This window comes from Equus quagga, chromosome 4 (genome assembly GCF_021613505.1).
Source record: "Equus quagga isolate Etosha38 chromosome 4, UCLA_HA_Equagga_1.0, whole genome shotgun sequence".
Lineage (NCBI taxonomy): Eukaryota > Metazoa > Chordata > Mammalia > Perissodactyla > Equidae > Equus > Equus quagga.
Genome location: NC_060270.1, coordinates 132258304 through 132280277, shown reverse-complemented (window position 1 = coordinate 132280277; position 21974 = coordinate 132258304). Strand labels below are relative to the sequence as shown.

The 21974-nt window shown below is 40.2% G+C and overlaps 1 protein-coding gene across 4 annotated transcripts in view; it reads left to right on the top strand.

The window, feature by feature from the left end:
• LOC124238139 (E3 ubiquitin-protein ligase HECW2-like) overlaps positions 1–21974 on the top strand; it is a 375422-nt gene that overhangs the window by 137667 nt on the left and 215781 nt on the right. For all 4 annotated transcript variants that reach the window (XM_046658740.1, XM_046658743.1, XM_046658742.1 and 1 more), the window contains exon 2: positions 19051–19377. In XM_046658740.1, the coding sequence (XP_046514696.1) occupies positions 19086–19377 (292 nt within the window). In that variant the 5' untranslated portion in view covers positions 19051–19085. The remainder of the gene's footprint in view (positions 1–19050; positions 19378–21974) is intronic.

Genomic DNA, 21974 nt, shown 5'->3' with positions numbered 1-21974 from the left:
TTTAAAATCTGGTGTGCATTTTATGCTTACAGCCTATCTCAATTTGAACGAGGCACATTTTGGATGCTTAACAGCCACACGTGGCTGGTAGTTTTTATAGTGGACAGTATACTGTAGACCGTTATAGACCTATGTATGAATGTTCCTGAATTGGTGCTATTTGTGTTAAGCCAATGAGATGTCATCAAAATGGTAATACAACAACATTGTTGTGCTTGATGTAGATATAAGATTGCAGATTAATACTTCCTACATCAGAAAGACTAATAAGAGAAAATTCTGTCAGGTCTCATTGATGAGGATTTTTAGGCTGGTTAATTTTAAAAAACTGCAGATGAGAAGCAAGCTCCGAAGATTGGAATTTGCTTGCTCTTTGAGAGATATTTGCATTTGTGAAGGAAGGGGGGATGACCTTGTAGGGACCTGAAATTGGCCACCCCAAGATATGTCTCTTTGGCATCGGGATTGTTTGGGGCTGATTGCTTTTGATAAACTGGGACAGGGAGGGAGGCTCTGGGGAATAGAACTTGCCCTTGTTGGGACACATTTACATTTGTAAGGTAAATCTCTATCTGTAAAAGGTGCCTCCCTCTCTGTAGCAGGAAGAAGAAGAGAGATGACCTTATCCCTAGAAACTCTTAATGGGGAAGGCAAGAACTTAAGTTGGTTGCTGTCTGGCAATCTCATGTAACTGATTTAGGGTGGTGGCTTCTGACCTTTACTTAATCCTATTTGATTCTTGTCTAAAAGTCATGGGCTCACCCAACGACCAGACCCCACCTGCACTGATACCATTTTAACTTTTTTTCATGTTCTTTCCTTTGTCTTGTAAAGAAATGATTCACATACCCATGCCTTATAAAATTAGCCCTAACCCTCAACTCGGGGCAGCAGCAGGAGCTCTGACTGCCCATGGGCCCTGTCCCCATGCTATTCCATACTATTCTCTAAATAAAAGAGCATTACTGCCAGATCTTGAGAGTCTAAGAAATCTTTCTTTCGACTCCTTGGCTCACCGACCCCGCATCATCATCACCCGAAAACCACTTGTGTTCATCTTGTGGACATGTGGACCCGGCCTGTGACTCTTATAACTCTTTGGTTGGGATGCTAGAAAGTTCAGAGACAAGTTAATGGTGTGTTTCTAGAATGAGAGCGGCACAGAATGGCGTGTGTTCTGGGTATGCACTTTATCCTTGTCTTTCTTCCTCTTACTTTCCTCACTGACTTCTCTTCGGCTTGTTGAATGTCATACTGCAACATGCCATGCAAATTTGTTTTGAAGAAGGATGGAGATAAATAAAATGCTGAGTTATTTAACTTTTATTAAGTTTAAATAATTATGTCACTCTAAATTTTATGGAAAATAGAATTGAAAAATATTAGAAAGATTGAAGTCTCTCAGGGGACTTTTGGTTCATTTAAAATTAGTTTAATAAACGGGTATACTTGGGAAGATAGTATCTATGTTAGTGGGTCTAACTTGGGAGTATATGGAGATATTCACTGTTAATTTCTTATGTCAACAGTCCTCAAAGTTTAGCGTTCACCAACATCAACTGGGGAACATGTTAAAAATGTGATGTCTGGACTCCGCCCCATGGATGTATTAGGATCAGTAGATTTGGCTTGGGGTCTAGAAAATGGTAGTTGAACACATTCTCTGGTTGTCGTATTCCTGATAGCTGCTTCTTCCATCTTCCTTCTTCCTAACCCCAATCTCCCAGAAAAAGTACTCTCCTTACCTAATCTCCACAGTCTTTTTCTTTTGGTCTTTCTCTTTTTTCCTAGCTTTATTGAGACATAATTGGCATATAACATTGCATAAATTCAAGATGTACAACGTGTTGGTTTGATGCCCTTGTGTATTGCAAAATGTCATCACCACAGTGTTAGCTAATACCTCCATCACATCACATGATTACCATTTTTTTCTTTTGTGGTGAGAACATTTAAGATCTCCTCTCTTGGCAACTTTCAAATATATGTACAATATTATTAACTATAATCACCCTGTGTACATTAGCTCCCCAGGAGTTATTCATCTTGTAACTGGAAGTTTGTACCCTTTGACCAACGTCTTCTATTCCCCTCTGTCCACCCCTGACCCTAGTCTTTTCTATCTTTCTTCTACTGCCTCTCTTGGGCTAAGCACCATGTTTCTTAGGTCAACTCAGATTCTTTGGATTTTTCAGTTTTTCCTCCTTGCTTAACCAATTGTCTAGGTTTTGTACACGAAATGGTGGGAGGTAGCTAGTTTGTTATCTAGGATTCTTAAAGTCTGTGACAGAAATGCAACCCAACTTTCCTAACCAAAAGAGAAGGTGCCAGAAGAGCCCAGGCGTGGGCCTTGTCTTTGGCTCCCTGGAGTGAGGCTGGAGCCGCAGTCTCTTGGTCAAAGGCTGGCTGACCACCAGCGTCCACAGACCTCCAGAAAGCAGCAGGGGAGCACTCGTCTCAGAGGAGGACAGGAGAAACGCTGGTACTTGTGATTCCAAATCTCTTCTTTATCCCGGTTACTCATGCATCATGAGAGAAGGGCTGAGTATGGTGAAGAGTGAGTTTTTGGTTTACACTGTGATCCTTCTTTTAAAAAACATAATTGGATTAATGAGGTAATGGATAAGTGCAGGTGTTTTGATATTTTCCCCCAATTATAAACAGTTATAATTGATCTGCACTTAAATGAGATTTTAATTTGTTTGAAACTATTATTAAAGGCCATGGTATCTTTCTAAATTGAATAGTGTTATTCTAAACAAAAACAAATATTTAATTTTATTTATAAATTGAATGTATTTCTTTCTTTGAATAGATTTTAATCTATTAATTAAAATGCTGCTTCTTGTTGTATATTGAATTTGGGAGCAGAAACCCAATTTCTCGAAATTTTATGAGTGAAAATAATTTGACTCATTGAAACAAATGAAAAATTTTCAGCATCTTTGGGAAGAAAGTGGCAATTTTACTTATAGTCATATAACTTTATCTGATATGTGATCTAAATAAAGTAGTTCTATCAATTTTGTAACAATTGTCTATTCTGGGGCTGGCCCTGTGGCTGAGTGGTTAAGTTCGCGCGTTCCGCTGCAGGCGGCCCAGTGTTTCATTGGTTCCAATCCTGGGCGCGGACATGGCACTGCTTATCAAACCACGCTGAGGTGGCGTCCCACATGCCACAACTAGAAGGACCCACAACAAAGAATATGCAACTATGTACCAGGGGGCTTTGGGGAGAAAAAGGAAAAAAATAAAATCTTAAAAAAAAAAAAGAATTGTCTATTCTATAGAAATCATTCCACCAGATTTCAAACCTTGCTTCATCCATATGTTCTCATTTGTTCCACTTTCCATGAATAGTTGCCATGTTTCTTTTACTGCACTAGATATCTGGCGAAACTAGTGGGAAAGGAAAGAGGTGGAGACGACCAAGCTGCTTTGTGTGAGGAATTACCACGTGTGGTTCTGAAGTTAGCTGGAGAGCCGTTAGGGTGCCCCCAGGACTGGTTTATGCATCAGTGCATTTGGGTGGGAGGAAGCTGGTACTTTAGGCAGGCAAGGTTCCCAGACTTAGCGTCACCAATTTCCTCCTTTTTCCCTGTATCTTTAGGCTAAGAGGCCATCACTGTCTTCCTTTTAACATGTACGCAAATGCCATGGAAACCAACCCCAGCATTGATATTGGAGGCAGAACTTCACTTCTCAGCTCACTGCAGGATTTCTGTGTACAAACCTTCATGTACTTGCTCAAGGAACTCTCTAAAGATGTATTCATTACCATTTTCAAAAATAGCCAGGTGAGAGGAGAAGGGCAAGAAGGATGTGATTTTTACTGACTCCTGCTCTGGAAGGGCTTCTGTCCTCAAAGCCACTCCTTCGGGCCTCTTTATTATGCCTGCACATTACAAAGTTTGTCAGAGTCCAGGGAGACTGTCTCGAGAGAGGGAAATTGCTGCTCCTCCACAATGTTAGGAGCTTATAAAGTTGACTTATAGTAAATCTATGGCATACAAGAAATAAATAAATAATGACTTTCTACGTCTGCAAAGCTTACAGTAGGTGGACCAGAAGTGGGAACGAGGAGGCGGAGAGAAAGCAAGCAGGTAGGGTAGCTCTGGAGCCCTGCTTTGGCAGTGGAAGCCTGCTTGGTGCCCACAGTTAAGGCATTGACTGTAAACCCTGTAAATAGATCATTTCATCCTTCCCCCCCAATTTTATGGATAAGCCAAGGTACCACATGATGTGGTCTTAGTAACCCAGTCAGATCTTGGGGCTTATAGAAGCCACAAGGAGCTGTGGCATATGGGAAGAGAAGCTGACTTTAAAGACCTGAGCATGGGGGGCTGGCCCGGTGGTGTGGTGGTTGGGTTTGTGTGCTCCACTTCAGCGGCCCAGGGGTCACGGGTTCAGATCCTGGGTGCGGACATACATGGTGCTCATCGGGCCATGCTGGGGTGGTGCCCCATGTATAAGTTAGGGGCAGATTGGCACAGATGTTAGCTCAAGGACAATTTTCCTCAAGCAAAAAGAGGAAGATTGGCAACAGATGTTAGCTTAGGGCCAATATTTCTCAGACACACACACAAAAAGACCTGAGTGTAGGTCTCAGCTTGGTGCCCTCGTCTGGAAATCAGACCTATAGCTAACATTTCCATCATGAGGGAGCTGTGGAGACAACATGGGGGTGAGGATGGGGGCAGAGGATAGACAGGAGATACCAGAAAAGCAGGCCTCTTAAAGTGAATCCATTTACATTGGGAAGCCAAATTTCATAGTAAATAGGGGAAAAAAGGGTTTGATCTTGACAAACAAAAGTTCAAATTAGAGGAATCAGTTTATTTTAGCTTACACACAACAAAATTCAGATTACAGTCACAAATAAGGCCTGATTATTAGAAGGACCGAAGAACAAATGAAGTGTTGACGTTTCTAGAGGGTCGAGGGAGCTAATTTTTTTCAGGGAGATTGTATGGCAGCACACTATGCTATTTGTGTTTCTTACCACAGTCATGAAAGTCCTATTGCAAAAACTGCTTCAGGGCGCTATCACTTCCACAAGGCTTCTCTTTGATCCTCTGATATTCAGATTACTCTTCATCTATTCTCCTGCAGTTGTCAGCTATTCTGACATTGCCAGATCCTTATCAGTCAGTGGTTTTGCATGTGATTCAACTAGGTCTTCAAAATCTTTCATTGACTTTTATGAATTCCTGAATCTTCCTAGTTCATGCACTTTCTCTTTGAACTCAGTTGATTGTTGAAACATCTGAAATTCAGTGAGTGACTAACAGTCAGAGATGTGACTGGCAGGTATCAACTCTCTCAGTGAGTGTGAGATGTGGTTGAATGGGGACTCATTTTAAAAGTCTTCACTTCGTTGTTTTATGATGTTTTGCTTTCTTCTTCAGCTCCTTAGTAGAGAGGAGCTGGATAATGAATACCGAGATAAAAAGGATCTCTTCTTCCTCAAAAAATACTTGAAAACTATAGTGCTGTGAAAATGCAGGTATTCCTTTTGGGAAAGGCTTAAAACACTTTTTTTTTTTTAAGAATGATCTTTTTTTAAATTTATTTTTACTTTCTGAGGAAGATTAGCCCTGAGCTAACATCTGCTGCCAACCCTTCTCTTTTTGCTGAGGAAGACTGGTCCTGAGCTAACATCCATGCCTATCTTCCTCTGCTTTATATGTGGGACACCTGCCACAGCATGGCTTGCCAAGCGGTGCCATGTCCACACCCGGAATCCAAACCGGCAAACCCTGGGCCGCTGAAGCGGAACGTGCGAACTTAACCACTGCGCCACCAGGCCGGCCCCATTAAAACATTTTTTTATTGTAATACTTGATTTAAACTTGAACTTGGTATCAATAAGCAGGATCATGATACTGAACAGAACTGTTTCCTTATCCACATGCAGCATATTGATGTTTGTTTGACTGTTGGTTCTTCCAGATGATTCTCCATACCGCTGGGAATCTCTTGAATTGGGTGATTTATTAGTTCTTATTTTAAGTTCATTCTTCTTCTAGACTTAAGACTATAAGTTCCTTGAGAATGAAGTCTGTTCTGTTTGTTATACGTTGGACCCAGTGAGCCTCACCCATTGGAGGCACTGGAGAAGCATGGTTTGAATGACAGCCAGGCAGGGGTGGCCCTCTGATCATGACTGATGGGTGACTCCCCTCCCTGACATTGATGCGGGATCGGTGAGCCGAGGAGTCGAAAGAAAGATTTCTTAGACTCTCAAGATCTGGCAGTAGTGCTCTTTTATTTAGAGAATAGTGTGGAATAGCATGGGGACAGGACCCATGGCCAGTCAGAGCTTCTGCTGCCGCCACTTCTGCTGCCCCCACTGGCATGGGGACAGGGCCCATGGGCAGGCAGAGCAGCTGCTGCTGCCCCCGCTGGCATGGGGACAGGACCCATGGGCAGGCAGAGCTGGTGCGTGGGGACAGGACCCACAGGCAGTCAGAGCTCCTGCTGCTGCCCTGAGTTGAGGGTTAGGGCTAATTTTATAAGGCATGGGTACGTGACTTATTTTTACTGGAGAAAAGAAAAGATGATGTAAAAAGTCATTAAATGATTTCAGTGCAGATGGGGTCTGGTTATTGTGCGGTCATATAACTTTAGATACGAATCTGGCCATATAGATCGGCACGTAGGTGAGGATGCCCTGGGCTTCTCTCCCTGGGGCGGTCCTAATTCATACCATAAAAAAAAGTCGACTGGGTCATATAGTTTGGCATGTAGGCCAGGTCACCTTGGGCTTCTCTAGCTGGGGCAGCCTTAATCCACATCAACATGATCATTCCTTATTGGTGGATTCCGTCCCTTGGCCCTTTTTCTGCTTTCATGCGCCTTTTCTTAACCTCTGTAATCATGGTCAGCAGTGGCTGGTAATCTCAGACCTTGGAATTTAGTCCATATGTTTGCAACTTCTGCCCACAACCGCTGCACTGTTCCAGTGAAATTCCTTCCGTTAGAAATCTTACTGCAGAGGCAAATCACTTGTAAAGTTAAAGATAATAATGGATCATTTAATTGAAGGGGACATTGTTCTGGGTGCTCTGCCGAGAAAACCATCTAAATATGGTTGTCAACTTAGAGGGGATGTCTGTCTGTCATTCCAACTCTGCATGAAGGGTACATTCTAGTGGGGAGAGATACTAGAGTGACACTGATACACTATACTGTGTGGATGTGAGTGCTATGGAGGAAAAATAAAGCAGGGAAAAGGGTAGGTAGGGTTGGGGCAGTTGAAATTTTACATACAGTGGTCAGGGAGGGTCCCAGTGAGAGGGTAGCATTTGGTAAAAATGTGAAGAGGCAGCAGAGTGAGTCATGTGGATATTGAAGAGAAGAGCTGAGGCAGAAGAAACAGCAGATGCAAAGGCCCTGTGGTAGTGTGGCCGGTGCCTTCTAGGAACAGCTGTGGGACTAGGGCAGCATAAGCATGGATGGCTGTAGTGGTAGATGAGATCAGAGAGGACAGGGGATCAGATCATGTGGGTCCTCGTAGACCATTGTAAATGTTTTGGCTTTTACTCTGAGTGAAATGAGGGCCACTGGAGAGTTTGGGTAGACAACAAATAACCTGACTTATACATTTGAACAGAATCACTCTAGTTGCTGTGTTGAGAATAGATGGCAAGAAGCCAAGGATGAAAGCAGGAAGGAGGCAGTTATTTGTTTGGAGGACACGTGATCGTGGTTTGGACCAGGCGAAGGCAGTGAAAGCTCATTCCTATCTTTCCTCACTTTTTAATAAGACTCTTTCTTTGGCGTAGAATTCATGCCATATTCCAAGGGCCTCTTCTGTCTTTCAGCACCCGGTTCCATTTCTCCAGCAGGCTTCTCTTAAAGGCTGTAGTCCCTGTGGTCGTCCCCCCCAGCGAGCTCACTGACTTCTGCGCTTAGACCTTGTAGCATGGAAGGCAGTTGTCCTCCATTTCTTTCATGTCGGTTGACTTGCTTTTCTTTCTAGACTATAGCAAAGGCCTTATCTTGTGTTTTGCACACAGAGCTGGCACTTTACTCAGTCAGTCCTTTTTGGATGGCTGGCTAATTCTAAAGAAAGTCAGCATGTATTCATCTTGTGGGTTTGGTCCTTTTCCATGCTTCTTTTCTCTTTGGAGCAGTTAACCCCATCCATTCATTCATCTGAAAAATATTTACTAAACGTTTACTGTTTTGTGGAGGATGTAACATGTAAGGGAAACAGTAATTGTCCTCAAAGAGTTTCTAGTCTGGCAAGAGAAGACATGAATCTTCATGATTAGACGACGAGGCATTGTGAGGTGCAGGTGACATGAATGATACGCAGAAGGCCGCTGGAATTCAGTGGTAGGAATGTTGCCTTCTGGCTGGGTGTTCTTCCAGAAGAGAGTGGTCCCTGGGCCCTGAATCTGGAGTAGGTGGAGAGAATGAATGGCATGGGCAATGCTGGGTACGCTAAGCATTTTTATGGGTAGCAGAATGGATGTTTGCATTGGAGAAAGTTTGTATGGAACTTTGGGGCTATTTAAGCAAGTAGAAAGAAAGCGACTCAAAAATCCACGCTCTGCTCTCCACCCTGACCCCAGGAGCCACCAGTCAAATCCATGCCATCCCCACCTCTGCCCCCACCTGCTCACTTCAGGTCCCAGCGTAATCAGCTAAATGCCACTGCCTGTGAGAGGCCTGGCCTGCTCACCTGACCTCAGCTTGGTCCCAGCCCTGCCCCGTGGTTTGCTCCCATCATGGCCCTTTAATTATGTTATTTACTTAATTGGAAGTGTTGTCATTGAAAAAGTGCTGCAGGGAGGGAATAGATGGATTGACTGTCTGGGGGAAAATACGAGGCTCAGAAAGGCCTGTTAAGAAGTGATGGTTTAGATGTGATATGACATGAACTTGGGTTCGTACTGTCGTGGCAGTGGGCATTGGAAGAGAGGAGCGTTAAGGCTTAAAAAAAGTGTGTTCTGTGGGGTATAGAGTACCTGCCACAATTACTAGTGCTTATAGTTATGGCCTCTGGTGTTTTATGGAATAAACAATTGTGTTTAAATAGAGTTGGTTGTCTTTTCTAGCAGCTTTTGACAGTCAGTAACTAGGGGCGCATGTTCTGTGGTTTGTTTTGCAAGGAAGACTTTCCCACACAAATGTGCTCCAGTCACCACAAAATAATGCAGAATTCTTAAATATCTGAATTCCATTTACCAACAATTGGTAATTATCTGCAGCTTTAGCTGAAGATAATGTTTTGGCATGTGTTCCATGCAAAAGAAAAAACCATCTTACTCCCCAAGGAGGTACAGGGAATAAAAGTTTAATATCTTTCAAAAGAAATGACTCTAAAATGAATTGATTCCACTACCCTCACAGAAACCATCAATATTTATTAATAGACAAGCAAACTACCAGCAATGTTTGATATAAAAGCAGAGAGTTTTTCTTTTTTTTTTAACACTTGGATCGACCATGGAACTTCATCTGTGTTTACTGAAACATAGGTTAGAATTTTACAAGCTATTGCAAATATATGAAGTTTTGTTTTCCATTTTCCTAATCTGGCGTGATATTTAAAATTGATTCTAGAAATTAAGTTTTACTCTTCTTAATTTAATAGCATTTAAAAAGTATAGATCAGTGTTTAAAAAAATCGATATCTATGCCAATGGATATCATTCCAGTAAGAGACTCAACTCAGCATAGTCTACCATCAGCTACTGAGATAAATGAGTAAAGATGTGGCCATCGTTCCTCCCACACATGCTGTCCTATGTTCTTCTCTCATTACATATTTCAGAGTCTGCCATTTTTTCAGTGAGTTTTTTCTTTTTCCTTTGTTTTTGTCCAGTATTCATTTCCTTTTCTTCTGGTACCAACTCACTTCCTTCTTTTTGAGGACTCTCTTTTCCCCTACCTCCTTCAGTCTGAGTGGAATTGCTGGCCTGCATGCCTTTTCTTCTTCTGCGTAGACCCATAGGATTCTCTCTCCCAGGACTCAGTCCTGAGCAACACGATGGAGAGAGGGCAAATGTCTGGGTGGATAGATCCTGGTGGCTGCTAGTAACCAAGAGCAGCTTTGACTCATTATTTTTCCTCTTTGTTTTATTTTATGAGCTACCCTGCATCTTTTCAGTGAAGCTCCTTTCTGTTTTAGTTTATCAGAGAGGATTTCTCTTCCTTGCAACTAACTAATGTGCCCTCAGGGATGACTGTTTATTGCGATAGATAGTTGGAAATATCCTTTCATATCAAAGGTATATACTTTAGTATATATTTTTTCTGATTATATATGCTATTTGTAGAAAATCTAAAAAAATACAAAAAGAGAGGAAAAGAAAATTATTTGTAATCCCGCTATCTATAACTATTGAAAAAAATCTTTTTTTCTGTATGTGTTTATAAACACAATTTAATTATATTGTGTATATAACATTATTTGATTATACTTAACATTTTATCATGGTGAACAGGTTCCCATGCCAAATGTTAAAAATATGCTTTTAATGGCTCCATAGTATTTTACAATGTAAATACACCATAATTGAACTATTCCTTCATTGTTGGAAATTTATTTGCTTTCAGACTGCTTTCTATTATGAATAATGTTGTGATGAGTATCTTTTTCATAAATCTTTGCCAGTTTCTCTGCTCCTTTCCTTAGGTAGAGCCCTAGAGACGGATCACTGAGTCAAGGGGGGTGTGAGCATGTCCAGGTGCCAGCCAGCCGTGTAGAGAGCTGCCCTGTCAGCGGCGTGTGGGTCGCGGCCTCACGCACAGTCACTTCTGAGGACTGTTATTTTTCAAAGTTGACATTTTAATGGATAACAAATTATATCTTATTTTTGTTTTAATTTGTTTTCCAATATGTAATTATTAATGACTTCAGTTTTTTCTTTTGTGACTTATCCACATCTACAAAGAAAAGTTTAAATAATTGAGTTAAAAACCTTATTTAAAGAACTAAAAAGAGTTAAATCAAATCTTAATTATTTCCTCTTCTTTATCTATTTGCATATTCAGTGATTTAAAGCTAAATCAGCATCTTGGAAACACTGTTGGACTCAGTCTTTAAAATTAACAACTTTTGGAACTTAAAATTATTTCTTTCTATTTGTATATATCCCTTTTCCAAGTTTAAAGGTGGACTGTTTTTATGTTGTGGATCCTAACGTATCATTTAATAAAATTGCGGGGAGAAGAGCCTTTTCCTAAAGGCGGCAGCCTGGAGGAAAGATTTCATTTTCTGATAACTTTTCCATCTGGGAAGAGGGAGTGAGGGGCAGCTCATCGCCCCAGACTCTCTGTGAAGTCATGGAGCTTTTCCTGGCAGGGTGTATAGGAGGGACTTTTCTGGTCGTCTTAGTCATTTTACTGTCATGCTCCGGCCGAGTAGGCTAAGCATTGGGTTGTGATTGTGTATGACAAACCCTGAGTGATGACTTATGAATGCTCTCTCTTAGCAGTAGACACAGTGGAAATCCACTGAGGAGGGATCTTTAGTCAAGAATTTGGTGATGGCTTTCTTCATCTCAATGCTGACCGGCCTTGTGGAGTCTTGACCATAAATATAGTTTTTTCCCCCTTTGTTTTCCTCATTTATATAGTAAAACACACATGGAGTTTGAAGCATAGTATAATTGAGCAAGTGTGTGTAGGTGGGTATTTTTTTGGAATTTGAAAGGTTAAACAAGGATGCTGGTTATTCTTATCGGATTTAATATCCACTCTAGCAAGTGAAAATCCTAGGGTGCATTTCTAGTCTGTAAACATTTTTTGACAATGCATGCTTTCAGTACTTGCCCCTTAGGTGAGGTTTAGTAAATTGACATTCGCCTCCAGGTTCTTTAGCAAAAGTATTTTAAATAAAAACCTGTTACCATGCAAAAGGGCACCATCTGCTTGCCACAAGACAAAAGCCAATCGTCAAGAGGCAAGATGGGGGCAGAGAAAGGGCATTTTATTAAGTGATAAGCTAGCAAATCAGAAGATGGTGGACCAGCATCCTAAAGAACCATCTTAAGGAGGGGTGCAGAATCTTGAAGCAGTCATACAGGCCAGTGGGTTCTAGAGGAGGGGATTGGGAATGTTGACCCTCTGGTGTTACAGACTGGGGGTCGCCACACCAGATCTTTAAATTGTCATTGATGACCGCTGTCAGCATAGACGCTCTGTCTGGGTGTCATCACATTACTGAGGAACTCAACAGAAGAAAGTTATTGCCTTATTGCAGCTGGGAGGTGCATCACAAGCAGGGGTCATAAGATCTACGGAGCAGGTCCATCTCCTGGCGGGTGCATGTCCAGCTGGGTTAGTCAGTCAGAGGTCATTCAAAGTTACTATGGGGTTTCTTTTCTACAGTATGGCGTCCCTCATATCAACCTTGTGTTGAACTGGTATCAAACGCTTGGTTAATGTGTTTGTCATCTGCTACTCCCTGTATCTTCTAAACAAAATTTCCTGCTTTTGGAAATGAAGTTGTATACTAAGGTGTTTTGAAATTTACTTAGTAGTTACTTCTCTCTTGACCTCTGGAAGAAAAGTGATTTGTTTTCAGTTGTTCCTTAAGCAGATGTCTGTCATCTGAGAGAGCAGCATAGTGCAGAACTAATCATAATTAGAAGAGGGAGGTTTCTTTTAAAGAGTGCTACGTCATGTTAGGTTGTGTCCGTTGGGAAGTAGACATACAGGCAGAGGCTCACCATGGGAAGAATTATCTAAGGAGCTTTAAAGGACCAGCTTTCTAGTTAATAAAGATGGTGGGTTCTAATCAGTTCCCCTAACCATCAGCTTTGTCTTCTAAAGCTGCTCATAAGAACATGGATAATTTTCTGAAGAAAATTTATCTTTCTTATTGCAGAAGGCATAGGTGTGAAACCAAGAAACAGATCAAGAATTCTTAGATTTCAGTGGGAGAAAGTGTAAAGCAGCCATTCCCTGTTGTTTGAGTAGCATGAATTTTCCCATATGAGAACATTGCATTGAATAATGTCGTTATAAATTAAATTTTAACTGTAAAATTTAGAGTCGTTTGATTTTCCTCATCTTTTTGCAGCTTTGCAAATTAATTTTTGCATGGTGTTGGATCTTATTTACAATCGAAATGTGAACTCTAAAAGATACATTACTTTTCCTATAGGGGAAAAATGAAGTTTTCCAAAGCAGATTTGGTGATAGTCCCTCATTGTCATCTAAGCATTCTGGTTTTATTTCTTTTGCATTGATCTAACTTATGTAAAGTATGACATCTGAATGAGGCTTTTAAACCTTGAGCTAAGCCTTTTAGAGATACATTAGCGTCTTCAATTGTAATTAATCAACACTAAGGCTATTATTAAGCAGAAACTTGTATTTGAATATTTGTTTTACCTCTGTCCTCATAATAACCAGCAATTCGAGCTCACCCTCACAACAGTCTTTGGGACATAGTTACTTGGATATATTGCATTTACTTTAAACTCACCCAGAATGATATTGATTTTCTCAGCCCTGTCAGTGTTTCTGGGGTTCTATTGTCACTTGATTGAGAAGTCAGAATTTAGTCCTAATGCTTTCCTCACTTTTATCCCCTATATTCAATCTGCTGCCAAGTCTTTGTGCTCTTTCTTTGAACTATTCCTGTTGATCCGCTTCCTTTTTGTGTTACTAAAATCCATTCTTGGGCACTCAGGGCCCCAGGCCTTAACTAATCTGTTAGCTCCTAACTGGTTTCCCACCCTGTTTTCTTCCTCTTACAATCGGCCCTGCATAACCTCTCCGATTAAATTTCCCATACTTAAATTTAGTATTTTGACGCCTCTGCTCGAGACCCTGAATGGCTCCCTGCGCATCACTGTTGGAGAGGTTCCAGCTGAATCACTTCACACTCTGTGCCCAAGGTGCTCTAAATCCTCTCTTATTTTCTCTAATCTCATGTCTCACTATGTACAGTTACTGGCTTGTGGGTGGTGGGCTCTAAGAGTTCTTTTACCAGTGGGTTATTTGGAAGTTAGAATTAATTTTTTATGTAGAAATAATTCTTTAAGATCTGTCGTTGAGTTCCTAAGCCATAATTCAAAGACCTGTGTATCCTAATGTAGCTGATTTCTGGGCTCTGGGAGCCAGGAGCCATGTCAAATAGGGAAGCCAGAGACCCATGGACTGTGTTCTCCTTCTTTCCTAAGCACAGGGTCACCAGCACTAGGCAGAACTGATGGTGGTTTTTTGTGTATAAAGGTGGTCTTTAGCATTTGATTTCTCTTAACTGTCTTCCAGGTCCTAGTGTTTCTGTCCCCAGATTCTTAGGCATGGAGAGCTATTCCAAACTAAATAATGCATTAATTAATTCAGTAATTATGTTGTTTGCTTACTAAAATAACAATAGTTGCTTTTTATTGGTCACTTTTGCATGTGATTTTTCTAATCCTTACAACAGTCTTGCATGGTACATTAAAGTTACTTGCATTTAATAGATGAATACATTGAGGCTGGGTGCACTTCGTACATTTTTTTTCTTTCTTCTAATCCTTTAAGACTCACCTCAGATATGTAACCTCTGCCACAAAGTATTTTCTCTCTCCTTCGGACAACCTTCTGCTTCACAGATCCTCAGTTTCCTCATCTGAAAACAGATAATGGTGATAGCGCTCAAATTTAATTCACAATATTCTGGGGTCTCACTTGAGAAAATACACGGGAAAGTGCTGTGGAAATGTTTGAACACTTTATAAATAGTATATTGCTATCACTTCCTGATGCCCCACAAGCATTTATTACCTCCGTCATGTATTTGTTAGGACACATTGTACATAGAGATGAAGTGTCATTGATACCAGATTAAATTCTTTTGTATGTGAATATTTGGTCTTCTCTCCAAAAATCCGACGTTCCTGGAGGGTAAGGGCCATGTTACATGCTTTCGGAAAAGAAAAGAAAGAATTTGAAAGAAAACCTCACTCTTTTTCCTGTTTAGCCTCCTTTGAGGCTTTATGCTAGGTATGTACCGGTAGATGCTTCATACGATTTTGCATGGTTCAATTAAACTAGCAAATTCACACTTTTCTAGCTTGTATTTTCTTTTCCACTGAAAGTAAATATATTATTTACTCAGCTTTTGGATCCATCTATTACATATCTCTTCTTGTAAAAATGCAGGGTTCCCAAGAGCTGGGCCTTTGTCTTTTGCTCTGTTGTATCCTTAATGCCTTTCACGTGGGAGGTGCTCCGTAAAATTTTGTTGAAGGAAGGAATGAATGAATGAACCCAATACTGGTGAGAAAGTCAAATTTCCACCTGTATCTCTGGATTGAGGACCAGAAAATGGCTCTTGTCAGGATTATGGGGTCAAGGCTCACATTTCAGAGTAGTTGAGTCCCTCAGTGCCTACAAGGCTCTTTTTTTCCCCCTATTTTTGGGGCTGTGGCCTTGAATAATTGAGGATGCTGACAGCCTACTCTCCCAATGGCTGGGGGATGAAGGGACTAGAATTAAAGTAGGCTGCAGTCACATCATAGTATTAATAACAACTTGATTGATTATTACTGTATATCAGGCCCTGTTCTAAATGCTTTACCTGTACAATTATTCAGTTCTCTCCGGTATCCTATGAGGCAGGTGTCATTATGTCCTTACTGTACAAGTGGGAAGATGGAAGCACAGAAAGTTAAAACAAATTATCTGAGACCACAGAGCAATTTAATGTAGAGACATGACTGAAACCCAGAAATCAGGCTCTGGGCTTATTCTCTCTCCACTGTGCTAACCTGTCTCCCTGATTAAATAGAGGTCATTTTAAAACAACAGTGTTGGTGTACTTACATGTTTTTTTCTTTTTTTCTGGAGCCAAGTAATTTTCTGTAGTTCTTCTGTTGTGACTTTAAGGTATGAAGGTTCTGGCCTCTTCCTTTCTCTCGGGGATGTGCTTCAGTGATAGACAGCCTGCATTTGCTGTCTGACTGCAACGTGTTAGCAGTTAATTATTTATAGTGCTCCTTGAAGCTGATGTGGTGCTTTCCTCACTCTGCATTTACAAAGAAAGAACGGCCTGTTGAAACCCACTGAAATGAACATGTCATGAAACCCTCAGATTACAAGTTGACCTGTATTTTAGGCTTCATGAGTTTGAGGTTGTGCAATGGTTATGGGTTATATTGTGTCAGAATTACTATATACCACATCAGGAAAAGAACTGTTAAGTTTATGAAGAATATCAGTTTCTCTGTTCATTTTATTTTTGTCCTTTTCACATAGGGTGTCTAGCCCGCCAATCCAAGTTATTTTAATTCAAGGGATAGTGCTAAAAATAGGAGATCAACTTTATGACAAATTAATTGAATAAATACATTTACAAGTACCATTACCCCAGCAATGGCAGAATTTGGGTCCTCTTCACTCAAAGTGTTTATGAAATGGTTTGGGGGATTGGAGAAATTAGGGAATTCACCTGTTTTCTTCCCTGAGACTCAGTATCCACGGTTTTTAGTTGTAATGTAACTATTGCACTAAGACTAGTTTTTTGTTTTTCTTTTTTTAGTGGAAGCTCATGCTGACTTTGCAGGACATCTTTGTAGGGGTGGCCTTTAAATGAAACATGGTGTATCAAAGAGGCCAGCACGTGCGAGGGATGCAGAGTAAATGTTAAATTCATAAATTTATAAACTGCTGAATTATGTAGTTCCGAAATGGGTAATATAGAGGAGAGCTAGATTCATTCTGTGCAGAGCCAATAGGATCCGGGTGAGGTGGTGTGAATCCATGGGCAGACAGGAAAGGCACTGGCAGATAGAACCTCAAATGCACTAGATTACAGTGCCCAGGTCTTAGAAAGAATCTCTGTCAGAATCTGGCAGTGGAGAGAAAAATGGATATTTTAGGGCTAGACTCTCAGTGAGCCAAAATGGGACTGTATCTGTGTTCCAACAGGAAAAGCCCTGTTTCTTTAGATGGAGGCCAAGTGGAGCCAAAGGAAATAGCTTATCGTGGGTCCAGATGGTAGAAATAGTGTGGACTGGCCAGAAAATCAGAGATGGCGAGGGGCAGCCCCAGAAAAGGGACACAAGGTGTAAGCCGTGCCCCTAGGAGCTTAAGAAGTATCTAGGAGAAAAATGCTCACTGTTCATTTAACAAATATTTATGAATACCTACTGTGTACTGTGTACTGTTGCAGACACTGGGGATAAAATAGTGAACAAAACAGATGAAAATCCCTGCCCTTGTGAAGCTTACATTCTTTTTTTTTCCCTTTCAATTTTATTTAGGTATAATTGACAAATACACTCTACTCTCTATGCTACACTTCTGCTCTGTTTCTAAGAGTTTGACTTTTTTTAAGATTCTACATATAAATGATACAATGCAGTGTTTGTCTTTCTCTGTCTGACTTATTTCACTTAGCATAATTGCCCTCAAGGTCCATTTATATTGTCGCAAATAGTAGGATTTCCTTCTTTCTCATGGCTAGATAATATTCCATTGTATATATATAATAAATCTTCTTTATCCATTCATCCATTAATGGACACTTGGTTGTTTCCATATCTTGGCTATTGTGAATAATGCTGAAATGAACATGGAAGTGCAGATATCTCTTTGAGATCCTGTTTTCACTTCCTTTGGATATATACCCATAAATGAGATTGCTGGATCATATGGTAGTTTTATTTTTCGCTTTTTGAGGAAGATCTATACTGTTTTCCATAGTGGCTATACCAATTTACGTTCCCACCAACAGTGCGCAAGAATCCTCTTTTCTCCACATCCTCTCCAACACTTATCTCTTGTCTTATTGATAATAGCCATCCTAACAGATATGAGGTGATATCTCACTGTGGTTTTGATTTGATTTTCTTGATGATTAGTGATCTTGAGCACCTTCTCATGTACCTGATGGCCATTTGTATGTCTTCTTTGGCAAAGTATTTACTCAGTTCCTCTGCCCATTTTTTAACTGGATTGTTTCTTTTTTGCTATTGAATTGTTTGAGTTCTTTATATTTTATATTTTGGATATTAACCACTTATCAGACATATGATTTTGCAAATATTTTCTTCCATTCAGTAGGTTGCCTTTTCATTTGTGTTGATGGTTTCCTTTGCTGTGCAGAAGCTTTTTAGTTTGATGTAGTCTCATTGCTTACTTGCCTTTGTTGCCTGTGCTTTTGATGTTAAGTCCAAAAATTCATCCCCACAACTGATGTCCAGGAGCTTGCCTCCTATGTTTTCTTCTAGAAGTTTTATGGTTTTAGTGCTTAGTTTCAAGTCTTTAATCCATTTTGAGTTGCTTTCTGTATACGGTATAAGACGTCGTCCAGTTTCATTCTTTTGCATATGGCTGTCTGGTTTTCCCAACACCATTTATTGAAGAGACTGTCCTCTCTTCAAGCTTACATTCTTGTTGGGGGAAGTACACAATAACCAAACAAATAAGTACATGGTACTGTGCGGTACATCAGATCATAATAATTGCTATTGAGAAAAATACAGCAAGAAAGGAGAGATGGGGAAAGCTGGGGTGCTGCAGGTTTAAATATGATGGCCACTGTGTTTAAGTGAGGAGATGATATTTGAGCAAGCTTTTGAAAAAGACAGTAAAGTTTTTTTCAAGAGTTAGGTTCCTATGCTAAGGAAATTGAGCAAGTGAACTTGTTCTCAATGGTATATTTTAAGTATGTTTAGCATGTGTCAAAATTTTGTGTCCTGCTATTTTAAAATTTAGTTGCAGCAGGAAATAAATACATATGTGGGGTGAAGGAGAAGAGGATGCCATTTCTGAAGGTGGGGTGTCTGGTAATGAAGAGACCTAAAATGGATGGTAGAGAAATCCCCTTCTCCTTAATTGCTAGGAGAAGTTGTGCCGAGTGAAATTGAGGGCCACAGGTGTGTGATGGTCTTTGCCGTCGTGTGACCTCAGTCTATAGAAATTGTTTCTGACATCATCAGTTGACAGTAGAATAATAGGTTTTGACAGCAGAAGATTATGATATGGTCAGGCTTTAATAAATGCTCCTCAAGGCTTTATATCTGGGAAGCTTAAACCTGATTCCTCCCGTTGTAGCGCTAATGCTTTGCGCCTGTCTGTCTCTTGCAGCTTTGTAGGAAGCCAACCTCAGAGAGGCAGACGGGATGGCTAGCTCAGCCCGGGAGCACCTGCTTTTTGTGCGGCGTCGAAATCCCCAGATGCGGTACACACTGAGCCCAGAGAACCTCCAGAGCCTGGCCGCCCAGAGCTCCATGCCCGAGAACATGACCCTACAGCGGGCCAACAGCGACACGGACCTGGTGACTTCTGAGAGCCGCTCCAGCTTGACTGCCAGCATGTACGAGTACACGCTGGGGCAGGCCCAGAACCTCATTATCTTCTGGGACATCAAAGAGGAGGTGGACCCCAGTGACTGGATTGGTCTCTACCACATAGGTGAGTCAGGTGAAATGGACCTACCTGTGACTCAAGAGCATCCCCTTTTACTCTGATGTCATACTATTCTGTATTTTCTCCTGGAAAAAAAAAATCACACACACAAGTAAGCATAGCAAGACTCTGGGAATTTTCCTTTCTTCTTTGAGAGTGAAAGAGTCAACAGTTACAAACACCTTTGCTGATATGAATTTTGTGGTTACGTTTCTGCTCTGATTAAATGCCAGAACCTGCAGATTTTACAGTATTTTCTTTTTAAAACTTCTCTTTGCCCTTGATCAGTAGTCCTATTCTGGAAAGAGGTGCTTATTAACGTTTACTTATATTTTTACACTGATGAGAAAGATATCTTAGATTTAGATAACTGATGTGAAAAAATGTTCTGTATTTTCTAAAGGTTGAACTTCATTAAGAACACCTTGCAGTCTAAGGTATCTTTTCATTTGAAAATTCCTTGATGTGTCCTGGATCAATTAGATGAAGAAAGTGTCGTATTTTCCTAACAAATAAGTTAGAAATAGATCGCTATTTGTTTTAATAAAAATGTCCCAGTTCTGTGTGGCTAATTTGCATCAGTTATTCAAAGGTGAGTGAATGATGAATATGCATCCCAGAAAATACAGAGTCTGCTTTATTTGAAAGCCAAAGTCAAAACCTACTAGTCAACCATGAAGAAAATCTAAATCCAACCTGATAATGAAATCTAGCATTCCCCAAAGTTGGAGAGCTTTTTAACGGAATGAAGGGAATTCCTTTCAAAGTTTAACATCAGATATGTTATTAGAAAGACATCGTTGGTTTCAATGCTGATCATAAACCAAGCAGCTCCTTCCCCCCTTTTTAATGAATAAATTAGCAGGAAAAACAGACCCATCGTTTATGGCAGTGCTGCTCAGTCAGGGACGATTTTCCTCCCTAAGGGACATTTGGCCATGTCTGGAGACGTTTTTGGTTGTCACAACTGGATAGGGGATGGGAGACCAGGGATGCTGCTAAGCATCCCACAATATGCAGGACAGCCTCCCACAGTAATTATCTATCCCCAAATGCCAACAGTTCCGCCGTTGAGAAACCCTGTTTTGAAGCAAAGTAATATTCTTGCTGAAATTTTATTAAAATGTTAAACCCACTGTACTTTATGTTTCTCTGGGACCCAGAATTTATTTTATGTTGACTAACATAAAGTTGGTTCGTATTTACCTTCGTAGCTCGTAATGTTTAGTCATGCTGGATAGCAAGAAATCTAAAATGACAAAAAAAAAAAAAATCAATGAATTCTTCTCTTTTTTTCTCTCATGACAGCAAAAGGGGGAAAAGTCTTCAGAGTTTAGCATTTTCCCCAAGTTTATTTAAATATATATTAAAAGTGAGGAAGTGCTTAATATGAGACAACAAATAGACTGTGTTTTTCTTAAATGCTTTTTATGTGATATTTCTTTGGGACACAATCAATTTTACTTTCTTGATTGAAGAAAGTAATTTTTGTATGAATAACTTAATCTGTAAAATGCCGGAATCACTTAAGACAGTAATGCCTATTACTTCATACTTTTTTCCCTGACTTTCTTCCTGTTTCTCCATCTCACTTGTTATATTTCCCTTTCTAAATGTATTCAGGAAGGAACTCAAGTATTCAAAGCTGAGTTTATCTTATCTCCAAGTGATGAAAACCACAAAATCTTGGTGTTCTTATATTTTACTTTCTAGAGGGAACAATATAGGTCAAAGTTCTAAATCTGGAATTAACCCAAGGATATAGCTAGGAAAGTAGAATTAGGAAATAAATCTCTTTAGAAAAATACTAACTCTTCCTCAGTCTATTTCAAGAGGCTTCTGTATCTTTCTCACATAGCATTGTATCTTGGCTTTGTTGTATGTAATGTCATTTCTTTTCCCCTTTGGCCAATTTCAACATTTTCTCTTTATCTTGGTTTTTAGCAGTTTGTCTACGATGTACCTAGGTGTGATTTTCTTTCTGTTTATCCTAGTTGGAATTCTCTGAGCTTCATAAGTAAATGTTTTTGATGAAATTTTTGGCCATTGTTTCTTCAAATACTTTTTCTATCTATTTTCACTTTCTTCTTCTTTTTCTGAGACTCCGGTTACACATATGTTACATCATTTCATGTTGTTCTACAAGGCCCTGAGGCTCTGGTTAATTTTCCTTAAATCTCTTTGATATTCAGATTTGTTAATTATCAGTCTTCAAGTTCACTGACTTTTTCTTTTCAGCTTCATTCTGCTATCAGTCTCATCCAATGGATTTTTAAAATTTCAGTTGACTTCTCATGTATGGAATTTGCATTTCTCTTTAAAAAAAAATTTTTTTTTTCTCCCCAAAGCCCCAGTGCATACTTGTATATTCTAGTTGTAGATCCTTCTAGTTCTTCTATGTGAGTCACCACTGCATAGCATAGCAACCGACAGGTGAGTGGTGTGGTTCCATGACCAGGAACCAAACTTGGGCCGCCAAAGAGGTGAGAGCACTGAATTTAACCACTAGGCCATCAAGGCAGGCTCTGCGTTTCTCTTTTTATAGTTTTCATTTCTCTTATGAGATTCTCTATATGTTAACTCGTTCAGACCACATTTTTTAA